The following is a 17500-nucleotide window of genomic DNA, read 5'->3' on the forward strand; positions in this document are numbered from 1 at the left end:
CTTCGGCGCCGCTCTGCCACCGAGCGACCTCTGGACCAATAGGAACTCTGAAATGAGTGCAACGCGGGAAGAACGGTAGCAAAATGCGAAGTTCTGCGTAAATTAGTTTACCCGCCAGCAACCGGACCTGCTTCCGTGCAGGTTCAGGGGTTTGAGCCTATGTAAGCATGATATATGATTATGCTGCGAGCAAAATACACGAGGCGATATCGTCTAGTGGTTAGGACGTTCGGTTTTGATTTAATCATGTCCGAGCAACCTGGGTTCGATCCCCAGTAGCGCCTTCTATTTTTTTTCTTCTATCTTTGCCCCCGTTCAAAGCCTTGCTTGCAGCCTTTGGATTTTCAGAATTTGCTTTCAGAGCACCGTCGTGGGACTTCCATGATATAAATCTGTGTGCCTTCCCCCCCCCATAGGAGGAGGTATAGCAGCAGCGTTCGTCCGTTTTGCGAAAATGTGTGTTACGATTTTTTGCCTCCAGTAATTGCTCGTGTTTTACAAGAAGTTTCATGGGTAACAAGCGATTACGATCCCTAGACTCTGTCGGAGGAATCGGTCCAGAACATTTGACTAGGCATCAGAGAAGCAGTGAATTGTTATGATTTTCTGGAGATGCCGCAGCGGACCAAAGAGCACTTACTTCCGTTCTACCACTTATAATAATTATTGGAGATATGTAACTGTAATTGTGCTCACATAATTCTCGGACACACGGCAATTTCGAACGTCAAACGTCGCTATACCGTACATATCATTAACACTCATATCTCCACAATGACCGATTCTATGACCCTCGCACTTGAGCACAAGATAAACAACCCCCGTGAAAGCTATCAGAAAGTCGCAGATTTATACGGCGTCGCAAAGTCATCCCTCTATGACCGTCACACCCGCGTACACCCGAGCACTCCTCCCCCTCAACTTGCCACTGAGGGCCCTCTCGCCCCACACAATCTCCGCACCCTTCGCGCGAACAATCGTGCTGTCCGACAGGGGAAATTTGGCTCGTTCGCAGCCATGCTTAAGCTTGAAAAAGCCACTGAGCAGCTGATGGTGAAGAAGGCGCTTCTGGAGAAGGAGTTGGCGAATGCCAAGGCCGCCCAGGCGCTTGACAAAGCTACTCGGGGGAGTAAGAGGCAGAGGTGCCCTGAAGGTCAACTCTGTGACCCATTACATCAGGAAGAGCATGCTGAGGAGCTTGCTGTAAGGAAAGCGGAGGAAGAAGAAGAGGCTAGGAGGAAACGCAGTCGTATTGCTCGTGTCAGACGCAGCGGGACGGAGTCAAATGCCCGCTGATCCATGCACTCCGGGCCCATCAGGCACCCTAGACTTATGTAGCTGTACATGTATTGGTTGTGATGTAAATAGGATAACTCATGGTGAAATACAGCAATAGAAGAGTACTCGTAGTTGTGTGATACGTCCGAGATTGTCGTGCGTCCGAGAATTACGTGAGCACGAGTACTCCGATAGATAATTATTGCTGAGGTCTTTATTTGTTCCATGCTCTTTGCGTCACTCTTCATTGACATCTGAGACCCACAATCACGTTTTACCATTCCTTTTTTTTTATCTTACATCACGTTTATCGTGAAACTTACACAAAATGTTCAGAGGCGGACCCCGGCAGCTTCAGAACCCCAACAGAGCATCTTCAAACACTCGATGCCAGGTGCGTCAGCCAGCTAGCCGTGGTAAATCGATCAGCTAACCTTTCACTCAGAAATGCTTGAAGTTTGGACACTACACCTACCAATGTAAAAATCCTATGCCCTATGTTCCTCGCCCATCACGAACCAAGCAACTTGAAATGGGGGCTATAGGGCGTGACAAGCCTAGTGTTGAGACTCCGGATGAATTCAAGACTTCAGGCAAAGGAGTTGCAGACAAGATTCTGGCTGCTAAAGAGGAAGACAGGAAAAAGAGGGAAGAAGAGGCAAAGAGAGCAAATAACAAGGGAAGGAAAAGGAGAAACAGGTCAGTTTGCGTAGATACATATTACAAACACAATGCTTATAATTCATGGTGTAGCTCCTCTTCCGAATCCGACTCAGCTTCCGGCTCAGATTCCAGCTCTAGCTCCGATAGTTCGCGATCTCGAGCCCGTCGACGACGGCGATATTCATCGTCTTCGTCGTCTTCGTCGAGCTCTTCCACCCGTCATCGTTCTGCGTCTGCCCGCCGACGACGCCGATATTCTTCATCTTCGTCTAGCTCATCCCCGCGTCGTCGCTCTGCTTCTCCCCGTCGAAAGCGAAAAGACTCGGATGATGACGAGTCAAGAAACAGGTCTTCTTCGGTTTCGAGATCACCATCTAGAAGCCCGCCCAGACGTAGGAGGGCATCGTCCGAGGAGAGTAGATGATCGCATATATGGAACCAATTGGGCATGCATGATTGTACAACAACAGGATCTACCATCTAAAGTTCAGTCTTTTCCTGTGGGGCAGGTTGTTCCTCCTCATCATCCTTGGCCTCAAACTCCTCTTGCCCTTCCTCGGGGGTGCTCTCTCCTGTGGTAGGGGGCGGAGGTAGCACTTCCTCGTAAAATTTGCTCAATTGCTCGGCATCTGAACAGAAGTCTTCTAACTCTTTTCTTAGGGCTCGAGCCTCGTCGACTCTATTTCCTACTCCCTTCCTGGTAGGAGCTGACACCACCAATCGATTGTCACTCCATAAGAAGCCTGCCTCGCCACCAACACACTGAACTAAAGCTAATCCTGTCTTGTGACAGAATTGTGAATAGGTGTATTTGACGCCAGCTTTGCGGTATGAGTATACGACCTCGACGTTGTCTGGGTATCGATCTGTAGCTTCGACGTCGAGAACGAAGCCAAACTTTTTAGTAAGGATTGAATATTCAAAGTAATTCTCGGCTTGGCCGGTGCCATGAGCAACCGCGACCAGTCGAGTATGAAGGTCCGGGATTACTGGAGGAGCAAGTGCAAGGCGGATAGGGATGGGAGTACGATAAGCACACTTTTTGGGAATATCTGCAATCTGCTCAACTGGCGTCTCGACAAAGCGAAGGCCATAGCGTTCTGATTGGGCGGAAAGTTTTTGACGCAATTCCTCCAAAAGAGCAGCAGTGACACCCAGCCAATTAAGCTCAAAGTGAAAACTAAAATATCGTCAGCCTTGGATCGGATGCAAACGACCGACACTCACGCATTCCTCGCGTTGTGAACAACATCGGCGTGCAAGATGGCCACCTCTGCTCTGTCACTCTTTCGGCTAGGATCAAGATCCAACACTCTTTTCTGAGTCATCATAATCTTTCTCTTTTTCCCGCCCTGCTTAGGCTCGCCTTTATGTACTTTCAAGTAAATCTTAGCCAGTGAGGACTGATCTTGCTCGCCGGCCGATGGATCCTTTCCAGATTGGGAGGTATTGAGATCGGCTGTAGCTTGACTGGGATCGGCGACGGCAGCGGCAATAACGGTAGATGAGGACGCTTGTGAGCTTGTCAAGCTTGGAGGCGCTGCACGAGATCCTTTGGAACTCGTCGAGAACCACGACTTGTTCTTGCCTTCCTTCTTGGCCAAATGACTGTACATGTGGTTGTAGGGTTCTCGAAGTCGGTAATATAAATGCCAGTAGTCTAGGAAACCATGCGACTTGGTTACATGTTCTGTGTAATCGTTAGAAAAGTATGCCAGACAGAAAGCAGTCCACGCACCAATCAAACCCTTGTTAGTCAGCTCGGCCGCCCATTCCTGTGCCTTCTCTCTGCCAGTAACATCCTCAAAGGTATTTTGCAGCCACTCTCTCAGTTCAAAACCATTGAAAGACGATACATGTTGTCTCGCTATGACATATCAATAATTGCCATTCACAAGGTTGAAACACACTCACATTCCCACCAGCGTGTCCTGATCACTAGACCATTATCCGGTTGGCACATTAGTTCTGCCACATTCGCCAAGGTCATACCCTCGAGCTTTTTCTTCTTATCCCCGGAAGAGTCACCATGTATTTGTCTGGCCAAGTCCATCATCAATTCCTCATCCAACACACATGTCGAAGGATCAAATGTTGTGGCGACGATCTTGAGGGACCTTTGTTGAGGCGTGCCTTCGGGTCGTTTAAGCAAATACCGATTGAGGGTTTCCATCACCTTTTGTGCTCCCAGCCACAAAAGATCATTAGATCCGAGGTTTTCGTTCTTGGGCATGAGACCAGGGAAAGTGACAGGTTCACGCCCAGATGGAATGAGGATGAAGCGGGTTCGCCAGTAACGAAGCGGTGCAAAGTCGATACGTTCGCCGTTGATGAGATGGTCGAGATGATTGTAATTGATTTTCATCGAAACATCCTGCCGCTCTTCAATTAGCATTGTTCTGGCAACGAACCGTTACGCTCACAGGATATGCAAACGTAGCGGAAGCTTTTTGATAACCCTTCATCCCGCTTGGCCACACAAGTCCTTTCCACTGTACCGATTCAGTTTGGTGTGTAATCTTTCGCGTCATCCAATGCACTACGATTTCAGGCTTTGTTGGGTGGAACAAGAGCCGATGAATATGGTTAGCCCATGAGAGCCATATTGCCCCCTGTCCTTTCTTGAGCACCTCAGAAGCGCCTCCTGAAACTAACTCTACCCCAATGTCAGCGTCCTTTTCAAGATGAATGGGCATTGGTCGAGGCTTTTCTGGCTCGGTCAATTCGTGCGGTTGAACGATGACCTGGAAGTTCTCTGTCGCACAGCTGTCAATGTATCATCTAAATAATCAAAAGCGAACCTACGCGAAAGTCTCTGCGACACCATCTCTCTCATCATTGCCAGCGCCAAATTCGTCTCCGCTGCATCACTTCTGATCAAAAATTGGTCGTCTTCCAGATAGCACTGTACAGTATACGTTCCCGTAGTGTACAGCTCATCACTCTGCTTTTGATCGGGCAAAAAATCTGTAGTCAACGGCAGGCATGCGGGTGCAATCAGGCTAGGCCACTGAACAATATGTTGTTGAGTCAATTTTGGGAGGACGAATCGCCATCGACGACCGCCGGCGTCGCGAACGCGGTCGATAGTTTCAGCCGAAGGCTTGCAAGGATTGATGGTAAAGTGTCGAGAAGACTGAACAAGGGCGTTGCTTTGAGCACGAAGAGAAGAGTCTTCGTGGGAGCGTGATAAACCATGCCCCTTATTGCGGAAGGATCGCGAAATGGCATCTTCTTCACTCTGCGAGGGTAAACGAGAAGCTGGGGGAGCTGCAATGGGTAAAGGTTGTGTGCCTTGCGCTTGGGTATGAGGCTGTGTCTGGATAATCTTCGCAGGTTTGAAAGGCGGTTTTTGGCTACGAGAAGGAGAAGGGGTACTGGGTGTGATGATTGGCTTCGGGTTAGGTCCTCCTTTCGATGGTCTTCCCCTAAGTGATCCAACAGAAGGAGAAGGTGAACTGGGTCTATTGTCATCACCAGTCGCGACGTCTGTTCTCGCCACATTTTCCATTGCGGGTACGGCAAAACTTGGTTTGGAGGTTGACAGCAGTGGCTTAAAACTATTGAGTACCCAGCTTGGAATAAAGCCTTTACTAGGCTGGCTCCTGAGGCTTTTTGCAGGGGTGCCCTTTGGCGTTGAGGCCCCGGAGCCTAGGTGTTCGCGATCAGTCATATTCGACCTGACTGACCTTCGAGAGGGAGATGGACTTCGCTCGACAGAAGCAGAAAGGGGCAAAGAGTCAACAGGAGACAAGGGTGAATCGCCTTGTTCTCTTGTGGGAGGGAGAGGCGGAACGGGTGAAATGGAACGTGCCATAGTGATAGGGGATCCGGGGCGGCTATTTTTAAGTAAAGATGGCGAGTCTTTATTCAATTCGTTCGTAACGGCAGATGTGTGAGCAAGTTGAGTCATTTTGGTCGGCGACAGCGACCTTCTTGAGCCCCTTCTCAATGACAATGACGATGGCTCTGGGGAGGGACTCCTGGGTGTCGTTTTTTTGCCCAAATCAATGTTATCAGATTCACTCGTTGCCTTAATCGGTGATAACCGGGATGAGTTGGCAATGTCCGATCCTCTTGGTTTCGACAATGACATGGAGCTAGTCCTCTCTTTGGCTTTTTCGGCCAGCAATCTGGCGGACTGATAGCTAGCCGTGACACTTGCCGGCGCAGAGTCAAGAGGCGAAGATCCTGTCTTGACTAGATCAGAAATCCCACTGAAGATGGATTGGTCAAACGAGTCCCTGATGGCCTTTCTATCATCGACTGTAAGCGGCCGACGAGGCATGGGTGTATCGTCGACATTGAGAAGGGGGACCGTGACAGTCGTAAGGTTATGGTCTAAGATACCGAGCATCTGGATGTCGTACATCTTGCAGCGGGCGACAAATCGGTCTTCGCGGAAAGGCTTGTCATGCGTTACGGCATAGAAAGATGTGCTGACCCACGATGGCAGAGCTAGAACTTATCAGTATATATTTTGGGCGCCAGACATGGAGAACTTACAATAGCAGTCGGCAAGCTCGATATCCTTGACTTGCGACAAATTAGCGTCGAAGTACAGCAAATCCGGAACTACGGGTTTTGCCTTTGCACCTATTCCGTCTTCGTGCTGGACAGGTCCTTTGGGCCTATGCGACACATAACTGAAAAGCGGTACACTATGCAGTGGCATCTTGGTAAGGCAGACAAAGTCGACGCTCATACCGTGGTCGACCATCCTTTCCGTTGTCAAACGTAGCAGATTCTTATCGACCGCAAAGTGGCCGGTACCTGGGGTCACGACTGTAATGGACAGACCGGTACGAGAGAGATCACGATCAACATAGTGCTCGTCGAAAGGATTGAGGGCGAGATTGATGGCTTCGAGGACGTTACCTTGGTAGGCGAAACACCATTTGCCGACGATTTTTATTTCTTCTTCAGCAGCACCTTTGGCTTTCAGCAGTCTTAGGTGGTAATCGAGAAGTATCTCTCTTTCACTTCTTTCCAATTGCCTCTTGATCTCAGGTAGAGAGCTCATCCAATCGTTTCGCCGCTCAAGGTCGACAGCGACCTTGAAAAAATCTTTATACCATTGGCCGGAATAGTCTTGGCTCAGCATATCGACCATGTCATGTTTGCGAAGGTAATCGACCTCGTCATCGCGGTAAAAGATGCGGGCGAAAAAAATGATGGTTACAACATGAGAAGTACCTTTGTCAGCCCAGCGGGCAAAAAGCTCTGGTAGGTAACCTGGTATCATCTCAGTCGATTTGTTCTGTATGAAGGGGGGATGAAACTCACCATGGACCACTTTCTCGACATACCTCTCTCCATCTTCATCAAACTGCCAGGTCTCCTCACAAAGCTGGATAAACAAATACACTTGTGCACTCTTACTTCTAAAAATGGTCTTTGTCTTGGCAGTAACAATGCCGCTGGAGTACCTCTTGGGTTTGGCGATGCCGTCCTTGGACTTCTCATCACGGATGATAAAATTAACCTCCGCTCGAACAGCCCCTCCAGCAAGAGAAACCTTTTCGCCCACATGCAAGGTGGTGCCCTCAAGGGACATACCAAGACGCCACATGTCGGCTCGACCAAGATACTGGGAAAAGTAAAACTCGATGTAGTCCGCATGGCTAGACTCCTTGTCGTGGATCTAAATCCTGTTAGACAGATTGCGAATAGATTAACCGAAATGAGGACTCACTCTTCGGACTTCCACTTCTAATCTATTTTGAAAACCAAAGGCAGTCGCGACCGAGTCAGGTACCTGTATTTGATGTATATTTGCTGTGGGACTATCTTCCCCAAGTCTGAAAACATAGCCTTCTCTTCCCTTACCAGTCTTCACATCTTCTAGAGCCGGGGGCCTTTTGATTTTTTGTGGCTTTTCTCCCTCCATTCCCTGAATACGTGTAGAAGCAGTGGGAACTTTAGGTTGTGTTCGGTTTATTTGACGGATTTCAAGATAATCTCCTGGCTGAACATTCCACGGCAAGGCTGCGTAGTTGATAATGACTTGGGACGAAGGAGCGTTAGGAGAGGCAGCGGCGGACGGCAAGAGTGAAGGATGGGCAGGGTTGGCACTCGCACCCGTATTGTTGAGTAGGGGTTTGTAGGTGTATAGAAGTAATGCAACATTATCTCTGTCTTTGTTTAAGAGTGACAGATCCAACACCCCCCCTTCCATGCTACCTTTCGTAGGTACGGCAGGAGCGGAAGGCATGGAAATGATGACTGGTTGAGGTGGACTTGGCCATGATGTTGTTCGTGCATGGTCCGCGCTTGTTTCTCGAAACTTAGGCCTTCTGATGCTTCCGGCCAAGCTCGACAGTGCTTCTGTGGCGGCAGATGTTTGCGGATTAGTCGTTACTCTAAAAGAAGATGCCGCGACGTCAATGGCCGGCGGACCTGCTTGTACACTCCCAGGAGGAAGAGGTCCAGTTCCTACTATAGTCGAAGACCTTGCACGGGACCTCGGTGGTTTTGACATCTCGGGGGCTATTTTGTACAACATTCATTACGAGTTCACTTAATATCTTGCAAGCGTACTTACTAGGAGGAGGAGGCATGTGGATGGGATTTGGTAAGTTACTGTGCGATAAAAGGATTGGTTGGGTCGGGCAACCCGCGAGCTTCCGAGAAATAACTAGCGTGGGCTGGCCATCCGTTACAGAATGATTATTGATGTCCAAGCTGGAACGCGGCTGTTCTCTTCCCTTGAAACTTTATTGAAATGGTCTCCCTGGTGTCCGTTGGATGTGGTGGTGTGTTGCTCTATTCGTTCCACATATTGATGTAGATATGGTACGTACGTAGGAGCGTACTAACATAATAAACTCATATCGGTCGTGTCGACCTCCACCGCAACGGTCTCTAAAATGGGTGCATAATTAGTTTCCTCCAATAAAAAAGAAAGAGGCAAGATGCACCCAGATGCACAGCAGGCCGACGGATCAACAAAAAATAATTAAGTAATTAAAAAAGGAAAGCCAAAATGCCCCCGAGGGATACGACTTAATAATAATTAATAACGCTGAGTGATGCAAAAACGGCGACGACATCGCCGGCATGCGAAGGCGAAGCCGAGGAGCGTCCCCGAGAAGCGCGAATCCAACGGGAGGAGTATTGTGCGAGACAGCCAAGCAGCAGGTAGGAAGGAAGGACGAAGAGAAGGAAAACACAATAATCCATCCTTAACTCTCAGGCTAACACAATCAACGATGGCTGTCCTTTGAAAGCATAAAGCATATTCCACCATTCTATGTCAACCTATTCTCCACTTCAGCAATGTCGTTCGTATCATCGGAAACGCCAAACGCAATCGCGTCCTCGTCAACCGCCCATGCTGGCTCTGCCAACTCGAGAGCAAGACACAGACTCGACAATGGATTACGATATCACTCTAACCATTTATCTAGTGATTGTCGACCGTTGCCAAGATCAGCGCCGCGGAAACAGAGGGTCGCCAGCAAGTCGAAAAAGCTCAGATGGAGGAAAGGGTTGGTTACAGAGGCTTTCCGCAAGTTTGGCGAGCATTGTGCAAGAAATCAAGTGGGTGAACAGAAGTATATATAATGATGCCATGCTGATTCGTGTAAGATACGAACACTTCTCATTGACTGTCTTGTCATGACCAATTTGTTTTACCCTTCCCTGGCGCTGTATCTCCCGAAAAGATTTCCTCCGCCGAGCCCACGTGCTGTTCAGGACGCTCACTGGCCACCTTTGGACAATGATGTTACATCGCCGTATCGTACAAATGTGGATCATCCGCTATCTTTCTCTACTTTAGGGCGTCTTTTCCCCTCAGCTCCGCCTTTACTACCCCGTTTGACGTGGGCTGGTTGGTGGGGCAGCGGTACTCGGGAACGGGAGGATGACGGATGGACAGCAACAAGGGCCATACCTGGCGCGAAAGAAATAGGCGAAGGACAAAATGATCAGGTCTGGGTTATGCGGATTGGATGGGCTGATGTCGAGGACGTCCTCGATCGACACATTGAGGATGGCGAGCGGAAGTGGGAAGAGAGAGATCACCACCTCTTAAAGCTGGTACAAAATGTGGCCGAAAATTGGGAGAGACAAATTCCTTCTAACAGACAGAGATGCGTCCGTCAGCTCAAATCGTCAACTTCTGTCAGAGGGGACGGTGTTGACTCAGAGCCCCCGCCCTGCTATGTCCTGACGCCTTCTCCAGACGCTTTCGATTCCGCGATACCAATATCAATGTCCGGCTTCGTTCATTTTGACCATGGAGTGTCAGCCTCACCGGATAGCGTACCTTTAGGACGGTCTCCCAACCCAGACAACATCTATCACACTTTTGCAGCGTTGTTCCATGTACCGCAAAATTCAACCTCGGCATTTGAACAACGGTGGCAGAGCGCCATGTCGGATGTTGCGAAAGAAGTAGAAGGAGAAGTATTTGTGGAGGCCAAAGGACCGAGAGTCGGTGATCAAATTGGCGAATGGTTTATTTCTGTAAAGCACTTCTCCGCTCGAATTGTTACAATCACGCTAATTCTCGGCACAGTACGCTTCTTCCCCTCTTTCTCAACAACCAAACTTAACTGGTCCGATTTCATCTGACCGTTCTAAAATCTTTTCATCGTCGCCTCCCCCGATAATCATCGTTCTTTACGTTATACTTTTCACCACGCTTATCGTTCAACTCTCCAACGCCTCCAAAGCCCATTCCCGATTTGGTCTTGCTTTTACTGGCGTCGTGCAACTGTGCTGTTCATCGGTTATGTCTTTCAGTATCCTGGCCCTTCTAGGTTGGAATGGGTGGGGTGTACCTCATGCGGAAAGTAGTTTGCCGACATACGTCTTACCTTTCGTCATTGTTGTAGTTGGTGCGGAGAACATGTCGACCCTCGTGAGTGCTTGTTCCCTGCATCAGTGCATCAAAAGATTCCATTGACACAACTTAGACGCAAGCTATATTCTCAATACCCTTCACTCATTCGGTTCCCGTAAGAATAGGGCTTGGTCTGAGCAAAGTTGGAACTACCATTGCACTCACTTCCCTAACGGATCTTGGTATCCTGAGTGTTGTCTGGCTCTGTGTCAACCTTCAGCCTGTTAGAGAGTTTTGTCTTTTTGCGGCTGTTGTGATCGTGACCGATTGGTTCATGCTTCACACATTCTTCTTGACTGTAAGTCGAGATAAGACATAAAGATAAGGATGGTGCTAAATAGCGGGTCATAGGTCTTGTCTATCGATGCGCAGAGACTCGAGCTAGCGGATGTTTTGGCGTCTAACAAGGTCGGCATGGTTTCACCGGTGGAATCTACGGGGGAAAAAGATGCTCAGAATGAAAATCAAGGATTCCTATGGCGAAATATGCTGAGGGCTAGGACAACTAAAAGTGGAAGTTTGTTACTAGTAAGCCCCTCAGTTTAAGTATTAAACATAGCTGATTGAGACATTTGATATAGTTGCTTTTTACTGTGGGACTTCTATATTGGTTGACTGAACGTCATCGTTCACCCCTCAACACCACTGCTAGTCTTTACGGATATACACCTACTGCCCGATCTACTTCTGTCAGTGTCCCCACTCCAACGGCCTCTCCTTTCGTTAGTACCCCTGAAGCAATTTCCGTGTTGTCGTCTGCGGAAAAACTTTGGCGCGCCCTCAACCCAGAAGGATGGCCGTTCGCACATGTCATCGTCCCCCCCGCTTCGATACTTGTACTTCCCAAATTTGGGCATTCTATGCGACCAGGAGACATTCGCAAACTCTCACTTCCAGCCAGCCGTCTCCTTATCCCTCGACTGAAAGCTCTTTTCTACATCTTCAAGGTGCTGGTTCTTCCACAGGCGATTACAGCTGGCGCCTTGTATGCGCTTTTGCTGTACCTGCTCAAAGATGCTGATCTCCTTGACGCTCAACGGAACCGACTAGGGAGGATGGGTGACGCGCATGAGGATGAGTCTGACTTCCGGGGGTCGACAAAGAATGCTAGCGGTTTGTTGAACTGTCTCCGAGCACGAATGCTACCGTGCAGCCATGAAGCCGATGTGGATGTCATCGCATCGAGCTCTGACGGACGCATTGCTATATCAGTGGCCATTGATAACTCCGTATGTCTTTGGAGGTTTTTAGATACCCCTGGAAGTGGAACTCGCGAACCTCTGCCAACGGGTGGACTAGATGGTGGAGACGCTATTGTTGCAGCTGCTGTGAGCGAGGATGGCCAGCATGTTGCAGTGTGTACCAACATGGCAGTGGTACAGATATGGGAAGTGCCCAGAGAGGGTGCGGTTGTGCCCCTGCAAGTTCGGAAGCCTGAGCAAACCTTCACCGCGAAGATTTTGGGAATAGCGTTCGATGAAACTGCCCCCAATGTCGATGACCCTTTCACGGCTAATGAACCGGCGACTGAGGAAGCGCGCAAGGCAACTTCTATCATGATCGGATATGGGGACGGTTCCGTTATGGCCTTAACCGAGATGGACGCCAAGGTGGTCATTCCTGCACAGGATAGGGGTGCCTATTCATCTTGTCGAGTCCTTTTCATGAGAGAAATTGGCGGCTCCGTAAGCATCCTAATCGCTAGACAACATGACATTGACATCTGGCGAAAATCTACATTCGGATGGGTATCGTCCTCTCTTATTGCTGATCTTCCCGGCGAAGACCGTGTTACTGCTCTTTCACCCCTCAACGCCGAGTTGCCGGGTGTCTTTGCTGTCGGCCGTCGCTCTGGTAATATCACGATCTATGATGAATCACACGGTCAGCTGGAATTGATGCCGCAAGGTTCGTCTATAGAAGGTGTGCGCAAGATCCAGCTTGTAAGGCCTTCAAGCATGAAGTGTTTAGGGTGTGGCCTTCAGTCTGCGGAGGGTTACGCAATCATCTCGTCAACTTCGTCCCAAGTGTCCATCGATCGTATCGCGCCTCGTACTTCAATCCCGACATTCTGCCGTTGTACACGACGGGTATCGTCTGCCGATGATGTCCCTGCTCTCATGCATCGCTCGGACTCGCCACAGCGTAGTAAACCCAATTCTCTTATCGTCCCTCCTGTTACCTTTCGCCAGCGCCCTACACCTGGATCATCCCCTCATAAGTCAATCTCTCTACTCTCTCCTGTCTCAAACGGCGAATTTCCGCTTTCCTCCCACGGCTCTGCTCGCCGATCGAGCAATTTTCATAGAGAAGATGATTCTCTCAAAATAATATCCTCTCCTCACGATCGCTCTGCCTTGTCTAGCATAGGTGGAGGCAGCGGCCTGGTCTCACCAAGTGGTGACATGGAAGTAACATCTCTGGGGGGCATCAGTGCTCAAGGCGCGAGCGATGGCGGCTGGGCGATACTCGATGGGGATGTGCTAGTAGGTGTCAGGAGAGGGCGGGAAGGCATCGACGATGCGCAATGGCAGGTCTGGAGCGTAGACATGACCGCACCATGGGACATGGCCGGCTTGGTCGTGGATAGCATTGACTTGTCAGAGCTTCAACGGCGAACATTCGAGGCTGATTGTACTATCCGAGGGCAGGCATCTGGAGGCGGAAGCACCAATGGAGTTGTGTCGATGCGTGATAGAAGAACTGAAAGACTTTTGAGTCTAAATGGGCGAGCGAGCTTTCCAGAGCGGGTGGGTTCATTCGCTGTGCCCACATATGAGTCGCTAGGCTATGTTGAAGTCGTGGGGCTGAACATACTGGGTACGAAAGGGATGATAGGCGGGTTTGGGAATAGATTGGGAACGATTAGCCTTGAGAGATTTGAAGAAAAGAAAGTTATAGGGAGGAGTAGCATGGATGGCCAGCTGGGGATGGGGCTGGGAGGACTGACGCCCACTCGGAGGCAGTCATTGTTTCCCCTCACGCCCCCACCGCCCTGTGACGGTTCCATCGGAAGATTCTAGAGTGGATGTAGAATCGGAGTGGAGGCAACGGAAGTATTAGAGCCAAGGAGCCGTTATTAGTTTAGGTCTTCTATATATCCCTCAATGCAAGTCCGGGAGTAAATACCCTCCATGTCATTGTATTATAGACAGTATGCGACTTCATTTTGTGACAACTTTCAGCGGCATATGCAAATCGTGATATATTATTACATGCTCTATATGGAAGAGCCAGAAGATCACTCAAACCAGGAAGGAAACAACATCGTAAAAGATGGAAAGACGGATACTGCGGCATGGGTGCAAGAAGCGCCGTGAGGTCTGATGTGGAGGGAGTGACTATGGTCCGTATAGAAGACGAGATGTTACATGGCAAGCTCAGCCTGGAGTTTACGAAGCTGGGCTTCTTCGTCATCCTCATCTTCTTCCACTGCGGCTCCTACAAAGTTATAACTGTCAGCGACTCCCAAACTAACGGATGAACAATGAAGGACTTACGTCCTGTCGTTTGCCCGACGGGTGACGCAGGAAGGTGACTTGGGACACGGTCTGCCCCTGCAAGCCGGTCATCAAGCTGTTCTTGTTCGAGAGCCTCCAATTCTTCTTTAAGATCATCCTGATACGTGTAAAGTAAGCAGAAACTCAAAAAACGCATACACCTGTCTTACCTCGTCAAGAACAATACCCATGCCCACGGGGTTGGAAATGGCATCGGAAATGTCGTTGGTAAGGTCCATTTGCTCCCTGATTTTGTCCATTGTAGCATCGACACCCTCGGCCGTACTGTAATGAACATAAGCATTCCGCCTTACAGTCATTGATTGGTCCCAGACAGACGCACAGATTGCTGTGGATACCCTTGAGAGCATCCGCACCCTTCTTCATTGCCACCATTGTCTCCGCATTCAAGTTCGCTGATTCTATAGCGTTCACCTGTCAAGAGAGAATAAATGTCACATTGGATCCATCGTATAGAAATTAATCTTCACTCACCTGAGTCTCAAGTGTCAATCTTGTGCCGGCGATCCTATCAAGTTCGTTCTCGTGTGCCTTCTTCTGTCTAAGAGCCGCCATAGCCACTGAAGAAAGACAACGTCAGCAACTAAAGCTTAAGGTCTTCATATTCCCTGCCCCTATTCAACGCTTGTCTTCCAAATCACAATTAATCGCTTTCGCCTCGCGTTCTCATTGTCCATATTCCGCTCGCTCCTGCTGGCCGAATCCTCAAACCGAGCGATGTCGCTCAAATTGATCAAACACAACTCACATCTCTTGTTGCCGGTAGCATTAGCCTTCGCTTTCTTCATCTCCTCTTCAATCTTCTTCTGCAAAAACTCTTCCTTCTTTTCGAGCATCAATAATTGTTGGCGCAGGCCGACAATGGCATCTCGAGCTGATTCTCGAGTGTCTTTGCGACCTGTGAAGTAGGACATCCACCCTGACATTGTGATTGAAACAATATGTATATGATTCGGGAATTGTAGAGTGTGTATGGGGGAGGGGGGATTGGAGAATCTGCGATTGCTGTTTGTTGTGAGTGGCCACTGGACGACAGACCGCACAACAGACAAGCAGATCGTCATGATAGCGGCGGAATCAAATTCTTTCTCTTTATTTAGTGAGCCTGATAATGTCTCGGGACTTTGCAGTTAATATTGGAAGAAAGAGAAGACCAACGCAGAGAAAGAGATGGAAAGCATGCATATGATTGGAGCGTCCTACCTATGATTGCTTATTCAAGACTATGTTGGGCAGGACACGTCAAAAATCATAACGATTGCATTCATCCTTCTCAGTAACCTTGATTAATCGAATGATACATAGGCACACGACCTGGCAACGTTGACACCGACTCACCATCCCAATTTTGTCTCAAGCAGGATCTCAATTCCAAGATCTGCTTCAGTCACATTGAGAAAAAGAAGATAATTATTGGGTGACGAGCTCGAACAGGCTATCTCCTTCAAATCTCCACCCTTCGGCCCCGAGATATCTTACAACACTCTCTTCCAACGCTTTTTTGGCGTCTTCCCGAATCCATCTTTCCGGCCAGCTACTCGTCGCCTGGCTGTACTCTACCCCCTTCAAACTCTCCTTAATTCTCAGGACAGCTTTAGGACGCATGGGAATCATGTTGGGTATAGACCATGCAAAAGTAAAGTGAGTTTGATTAGGCTGTACCATGAGCGTATCAGAGGTGAAGATTATGCCGGATACAGGAGTTGGTTTAGTAGGGAGATTAGAAGGAGAAGGAGGCGGTTCGGAGAGGCGGTCCCAATAAAAAACGCATGATCCGGGAAAATGCCTTGAATATCATCATTCGTCAACTATCATCAGTGTGAAGAAGCAACCTGCTCACCCGCCACACTGAACGAGCTTGACCCCTGGACCAAGTTCCGTTTCTCTTGACCAGAGTCTCACATCATCGCTGTCCTTGAGATCTCCGATTCGACTATACCATTCCTTATCAGCGGCACAGATGTAGAGTGGAATGTTGAGGGCACGTGACCACGTCAAAGATGAGGAGAAGAACTGATAGACCACAATCAGCGCTCGAGCGGATACTCTTGACAAAAGTGCCATCTACATGAGGATGAGAAATTGCCATAGCCTTCAGAGGTTTCTTAAGCTCCGACAGATGTCCGATGAGTCCCAGTGAAAGAAATGCCGAGCATTCCCAAATATATGATCCTCCTGCCGTTTCTATTAAAAACGCTGGCTTCTCGTCAATGATTCGCCTTTTGGTATGACAGATGGAAAAGCTCACGCGTTTGGCCAATGGCAAATGCTGGCTCAGTGACAATATGGGAGATTCTGACATCTTCCTTGTCAGGCAAAAGGGAGTGTTTGGACTTTGACCCCAGATCGGCGAGCGACGTCCACGCCTGTCCGCTTGCCGGGACCCATTGCCTCGGATCTTCACATATCGGACCTGAGGAACTGCCTGTTAGATGTTTGAATGTAGACAAGAGGAGGACACGAGAGCTTATAAATAGAAGTATTAACGAACAATCATCACGAGGAGAAGGGTACTGCGTTCCACACGTTTTACATATCGGTAGAAGGGCGTCTTCTTGAAGGGCGTCCAGAGCATGAGAAGGGACTGATGATGTGTCTGGGAGGGGGATCGACATTGCTGTTGTAACCATTACAGATGTTTCTCATATACCTTTGATGCTTGGCTCATGGATGCACGAGAGACGCGTGATCCCTGTTTCAACGAGAGGACAGCGACGACGAATGGTGAACGTGACTACCAGAGCTGCATTATTTGTTGTGAGCTGACGTCATAGGCCTCTTTTGCGTGGGCCTTCTTTGGACGAATGCTGTAGGACGCCCGCCGACGGACGGGGGGATGGTGCTGATGGAGGTGGCGGATCAGTTGGTGAGATCCCTGGCTCTCTTGCTTCTTTTTGCTCCGAATGATGCCGCCATCCAGCGTCTGAGCCCATTGCACATTGTACAGCAGCAAAAGGGTGGTGCCAGGGTGAAGAAGAGCGGCGAGCGGCCGCACCAAGAAAAAAGCCCCTTCCGGTTCATTTATTTACTCTATCACACTAGCAGCCAGATGACGCACCGTTCTGAAATATAGTAACAGAAGTGCGTACTGTTCTAGTAGTCATATATCAATTAAAAAGATCATACGTTTCTTCTTGCTTCTGCTTCTCTTCCTTCAGTTGACACCCAACGAATATAATCATTTATT

The 17500-nt window shown here is 49.0% G+C and overlaps 6 protein-coding genes and 1 non-coding gene across 7 annotated transcripts in view; 4 read left to right on the forward strand and 3 right to left on the reverse strand.

Annotated features, from left to right (window-relative positions):
- Window positions 1–202: 202 nt before the first annotated feature.
- CNC00930 lies at window positions 203–284 on the forward strand. The gene has a single exon. It is a non-coding gene; the product is annotated as a tRNA-Gln (tRNA).
- A 1243-nt stretch (window positions 285–1527) lies between these two features.
- Window positions 1528–2403, forward strand: CNC00935 (hypothetical protein). Its single transcript, XM_024658924.1, has 3 exons — window positions 1528–1672; window positions 1724–1977; window positions 2032–2403. The coding sequence occupies exons 1-3, from the start codon at window positions 1607–1609 to the stop codon at window positions 2363–2365; spliced, it is 654 nt and encodes a 217-aa protein (XP_024514263.1). The 5' UTR covers window positions 1528–1606; the 3' UTR covers window positions 2366–2403.
- CNC00940 (vacuolar membrane protein, putative) lies at window positions 2388–8739 on the reverse strand. The gene is made up of 10 exons (XM_024656678.1): window positions 8486–8739; window positions 7637–8430; window positions 7228–7585; window positions 6448–7176; window positions 4747–6399; window positions 4365–4696; window positions 3856–4315; window positions 3680–3808; window positions 3169–3631; window positions 2388–3121 (listed from the first exon to the last, which is right to left on the reverse strand). The coding sequence occupies exons 1-10, from the start codon at window positions 8499–8501 to the stop codon at window positions 2422–2424; spliced, it is 5634 nt and encodes a 1877-aa protein (XP_024512355.1). The 5' UTR covers window positions 8502–8739; the 3' UTR covers window positions 2388–2421.
- Window positions 8740–9055: 316 nt separating this feature from the next.
- On the forward strand, window positions 9056–13953 carry CNC00950 (conserved hypothetical protein). Its single transcript, XM_569410.2, has 6 exons — window positions 9056–9483; window positions 9532–10413; window positions 10466–10810; window positions 10866–11090; window positions 11144–11320; window positions 11374–13953. Exons 1-6 carry the CDS (start codon window positions 9220–9222, stop codon window positions 13813–13815), a joined length of 4335 nt encoding a protein of 1444 aa, XP_569410.1. The 5' UTR covers window positions 9056–9219; the 3' UTR covers window positions 13816–13953.
- Window positions 13954–13977: 24 nt separating this feature from the next.
- CNC00960 (late endosome to vacuole transport-related protein, putative) lies at window positions 13978–15368 on the reverse strand. The gene is made up of 6 exons (XM_569412.2): window positions 15062–15368; window positions 14788–14873; window positions 14636–14727; window positions 14463–14577; window positions 14293–14410; window positions 13978–14233 (listed from the first exon to the last, which is right to left on the reverse strand). Exons 1-6 carry the CDS (start codon window positions 15237–15239, stop codon window positions 14160–14162), a joined length of 663 nt encoding a protein of 220 aa, XP_569412.1. The 5' UTR covers window positions 15240–15368; the 3' UTR covers window positions 13978–14159.
- Window positions 15369–15541: 173 nt separating this feature from the next.
- On the reverse strand, window positions 15542–17071 carry CNC00970 (conserved hypothetical protein). Its single transcript, XM_569414.2, has 5 exons — window positions 16805–17071; window positions 16562–16726; window positions 16382–16509; window positions 16154–16326; window positions 15542–16099 (listed from the first exon to the last, which is right to left on the reverse strand). The coding sequence occupies exons 1-5, from the start codon at window positions 16941–16943 to the stop codon at window positions 15724–15726; spliced, it is 981 nt and encodes a 326-aa protein (XP_569414.2). The 5' UTR covers window positions 16944–17071; the 3' UTR covers window positions 15542–15723.
- A 149-nt stretch (window positions 17072–17220) lies between these two features.
- Window positions 17221–17500, forward strand: part of CNC00980 (expressed protein) — a 914-nt gene continuing 634 nt past the window's right edge. Inside the window, exon 1 of the mRNA XM_569416.2 lies at window positions 17221–17500. This exon is cut by the window's right edge and continues 156 nt beyond it. The gene's annotated coding sequence lies outside the window, so the exon portion shown is untranslated.

Source organism: Cryptococcus neoformans (assembly GCF_000091045.1).
Source record: "Cryptococcus neoformans var. neoformans JEC21 chromosome 3 sequence".
Taxonomy (NCBI): Eukaryota; Fungi; Basidiomycota; class Tremellomycetes; order Tremellales; family Cryptococcaceae; genus Cryptococcus; species Cryptococcus deneoformans.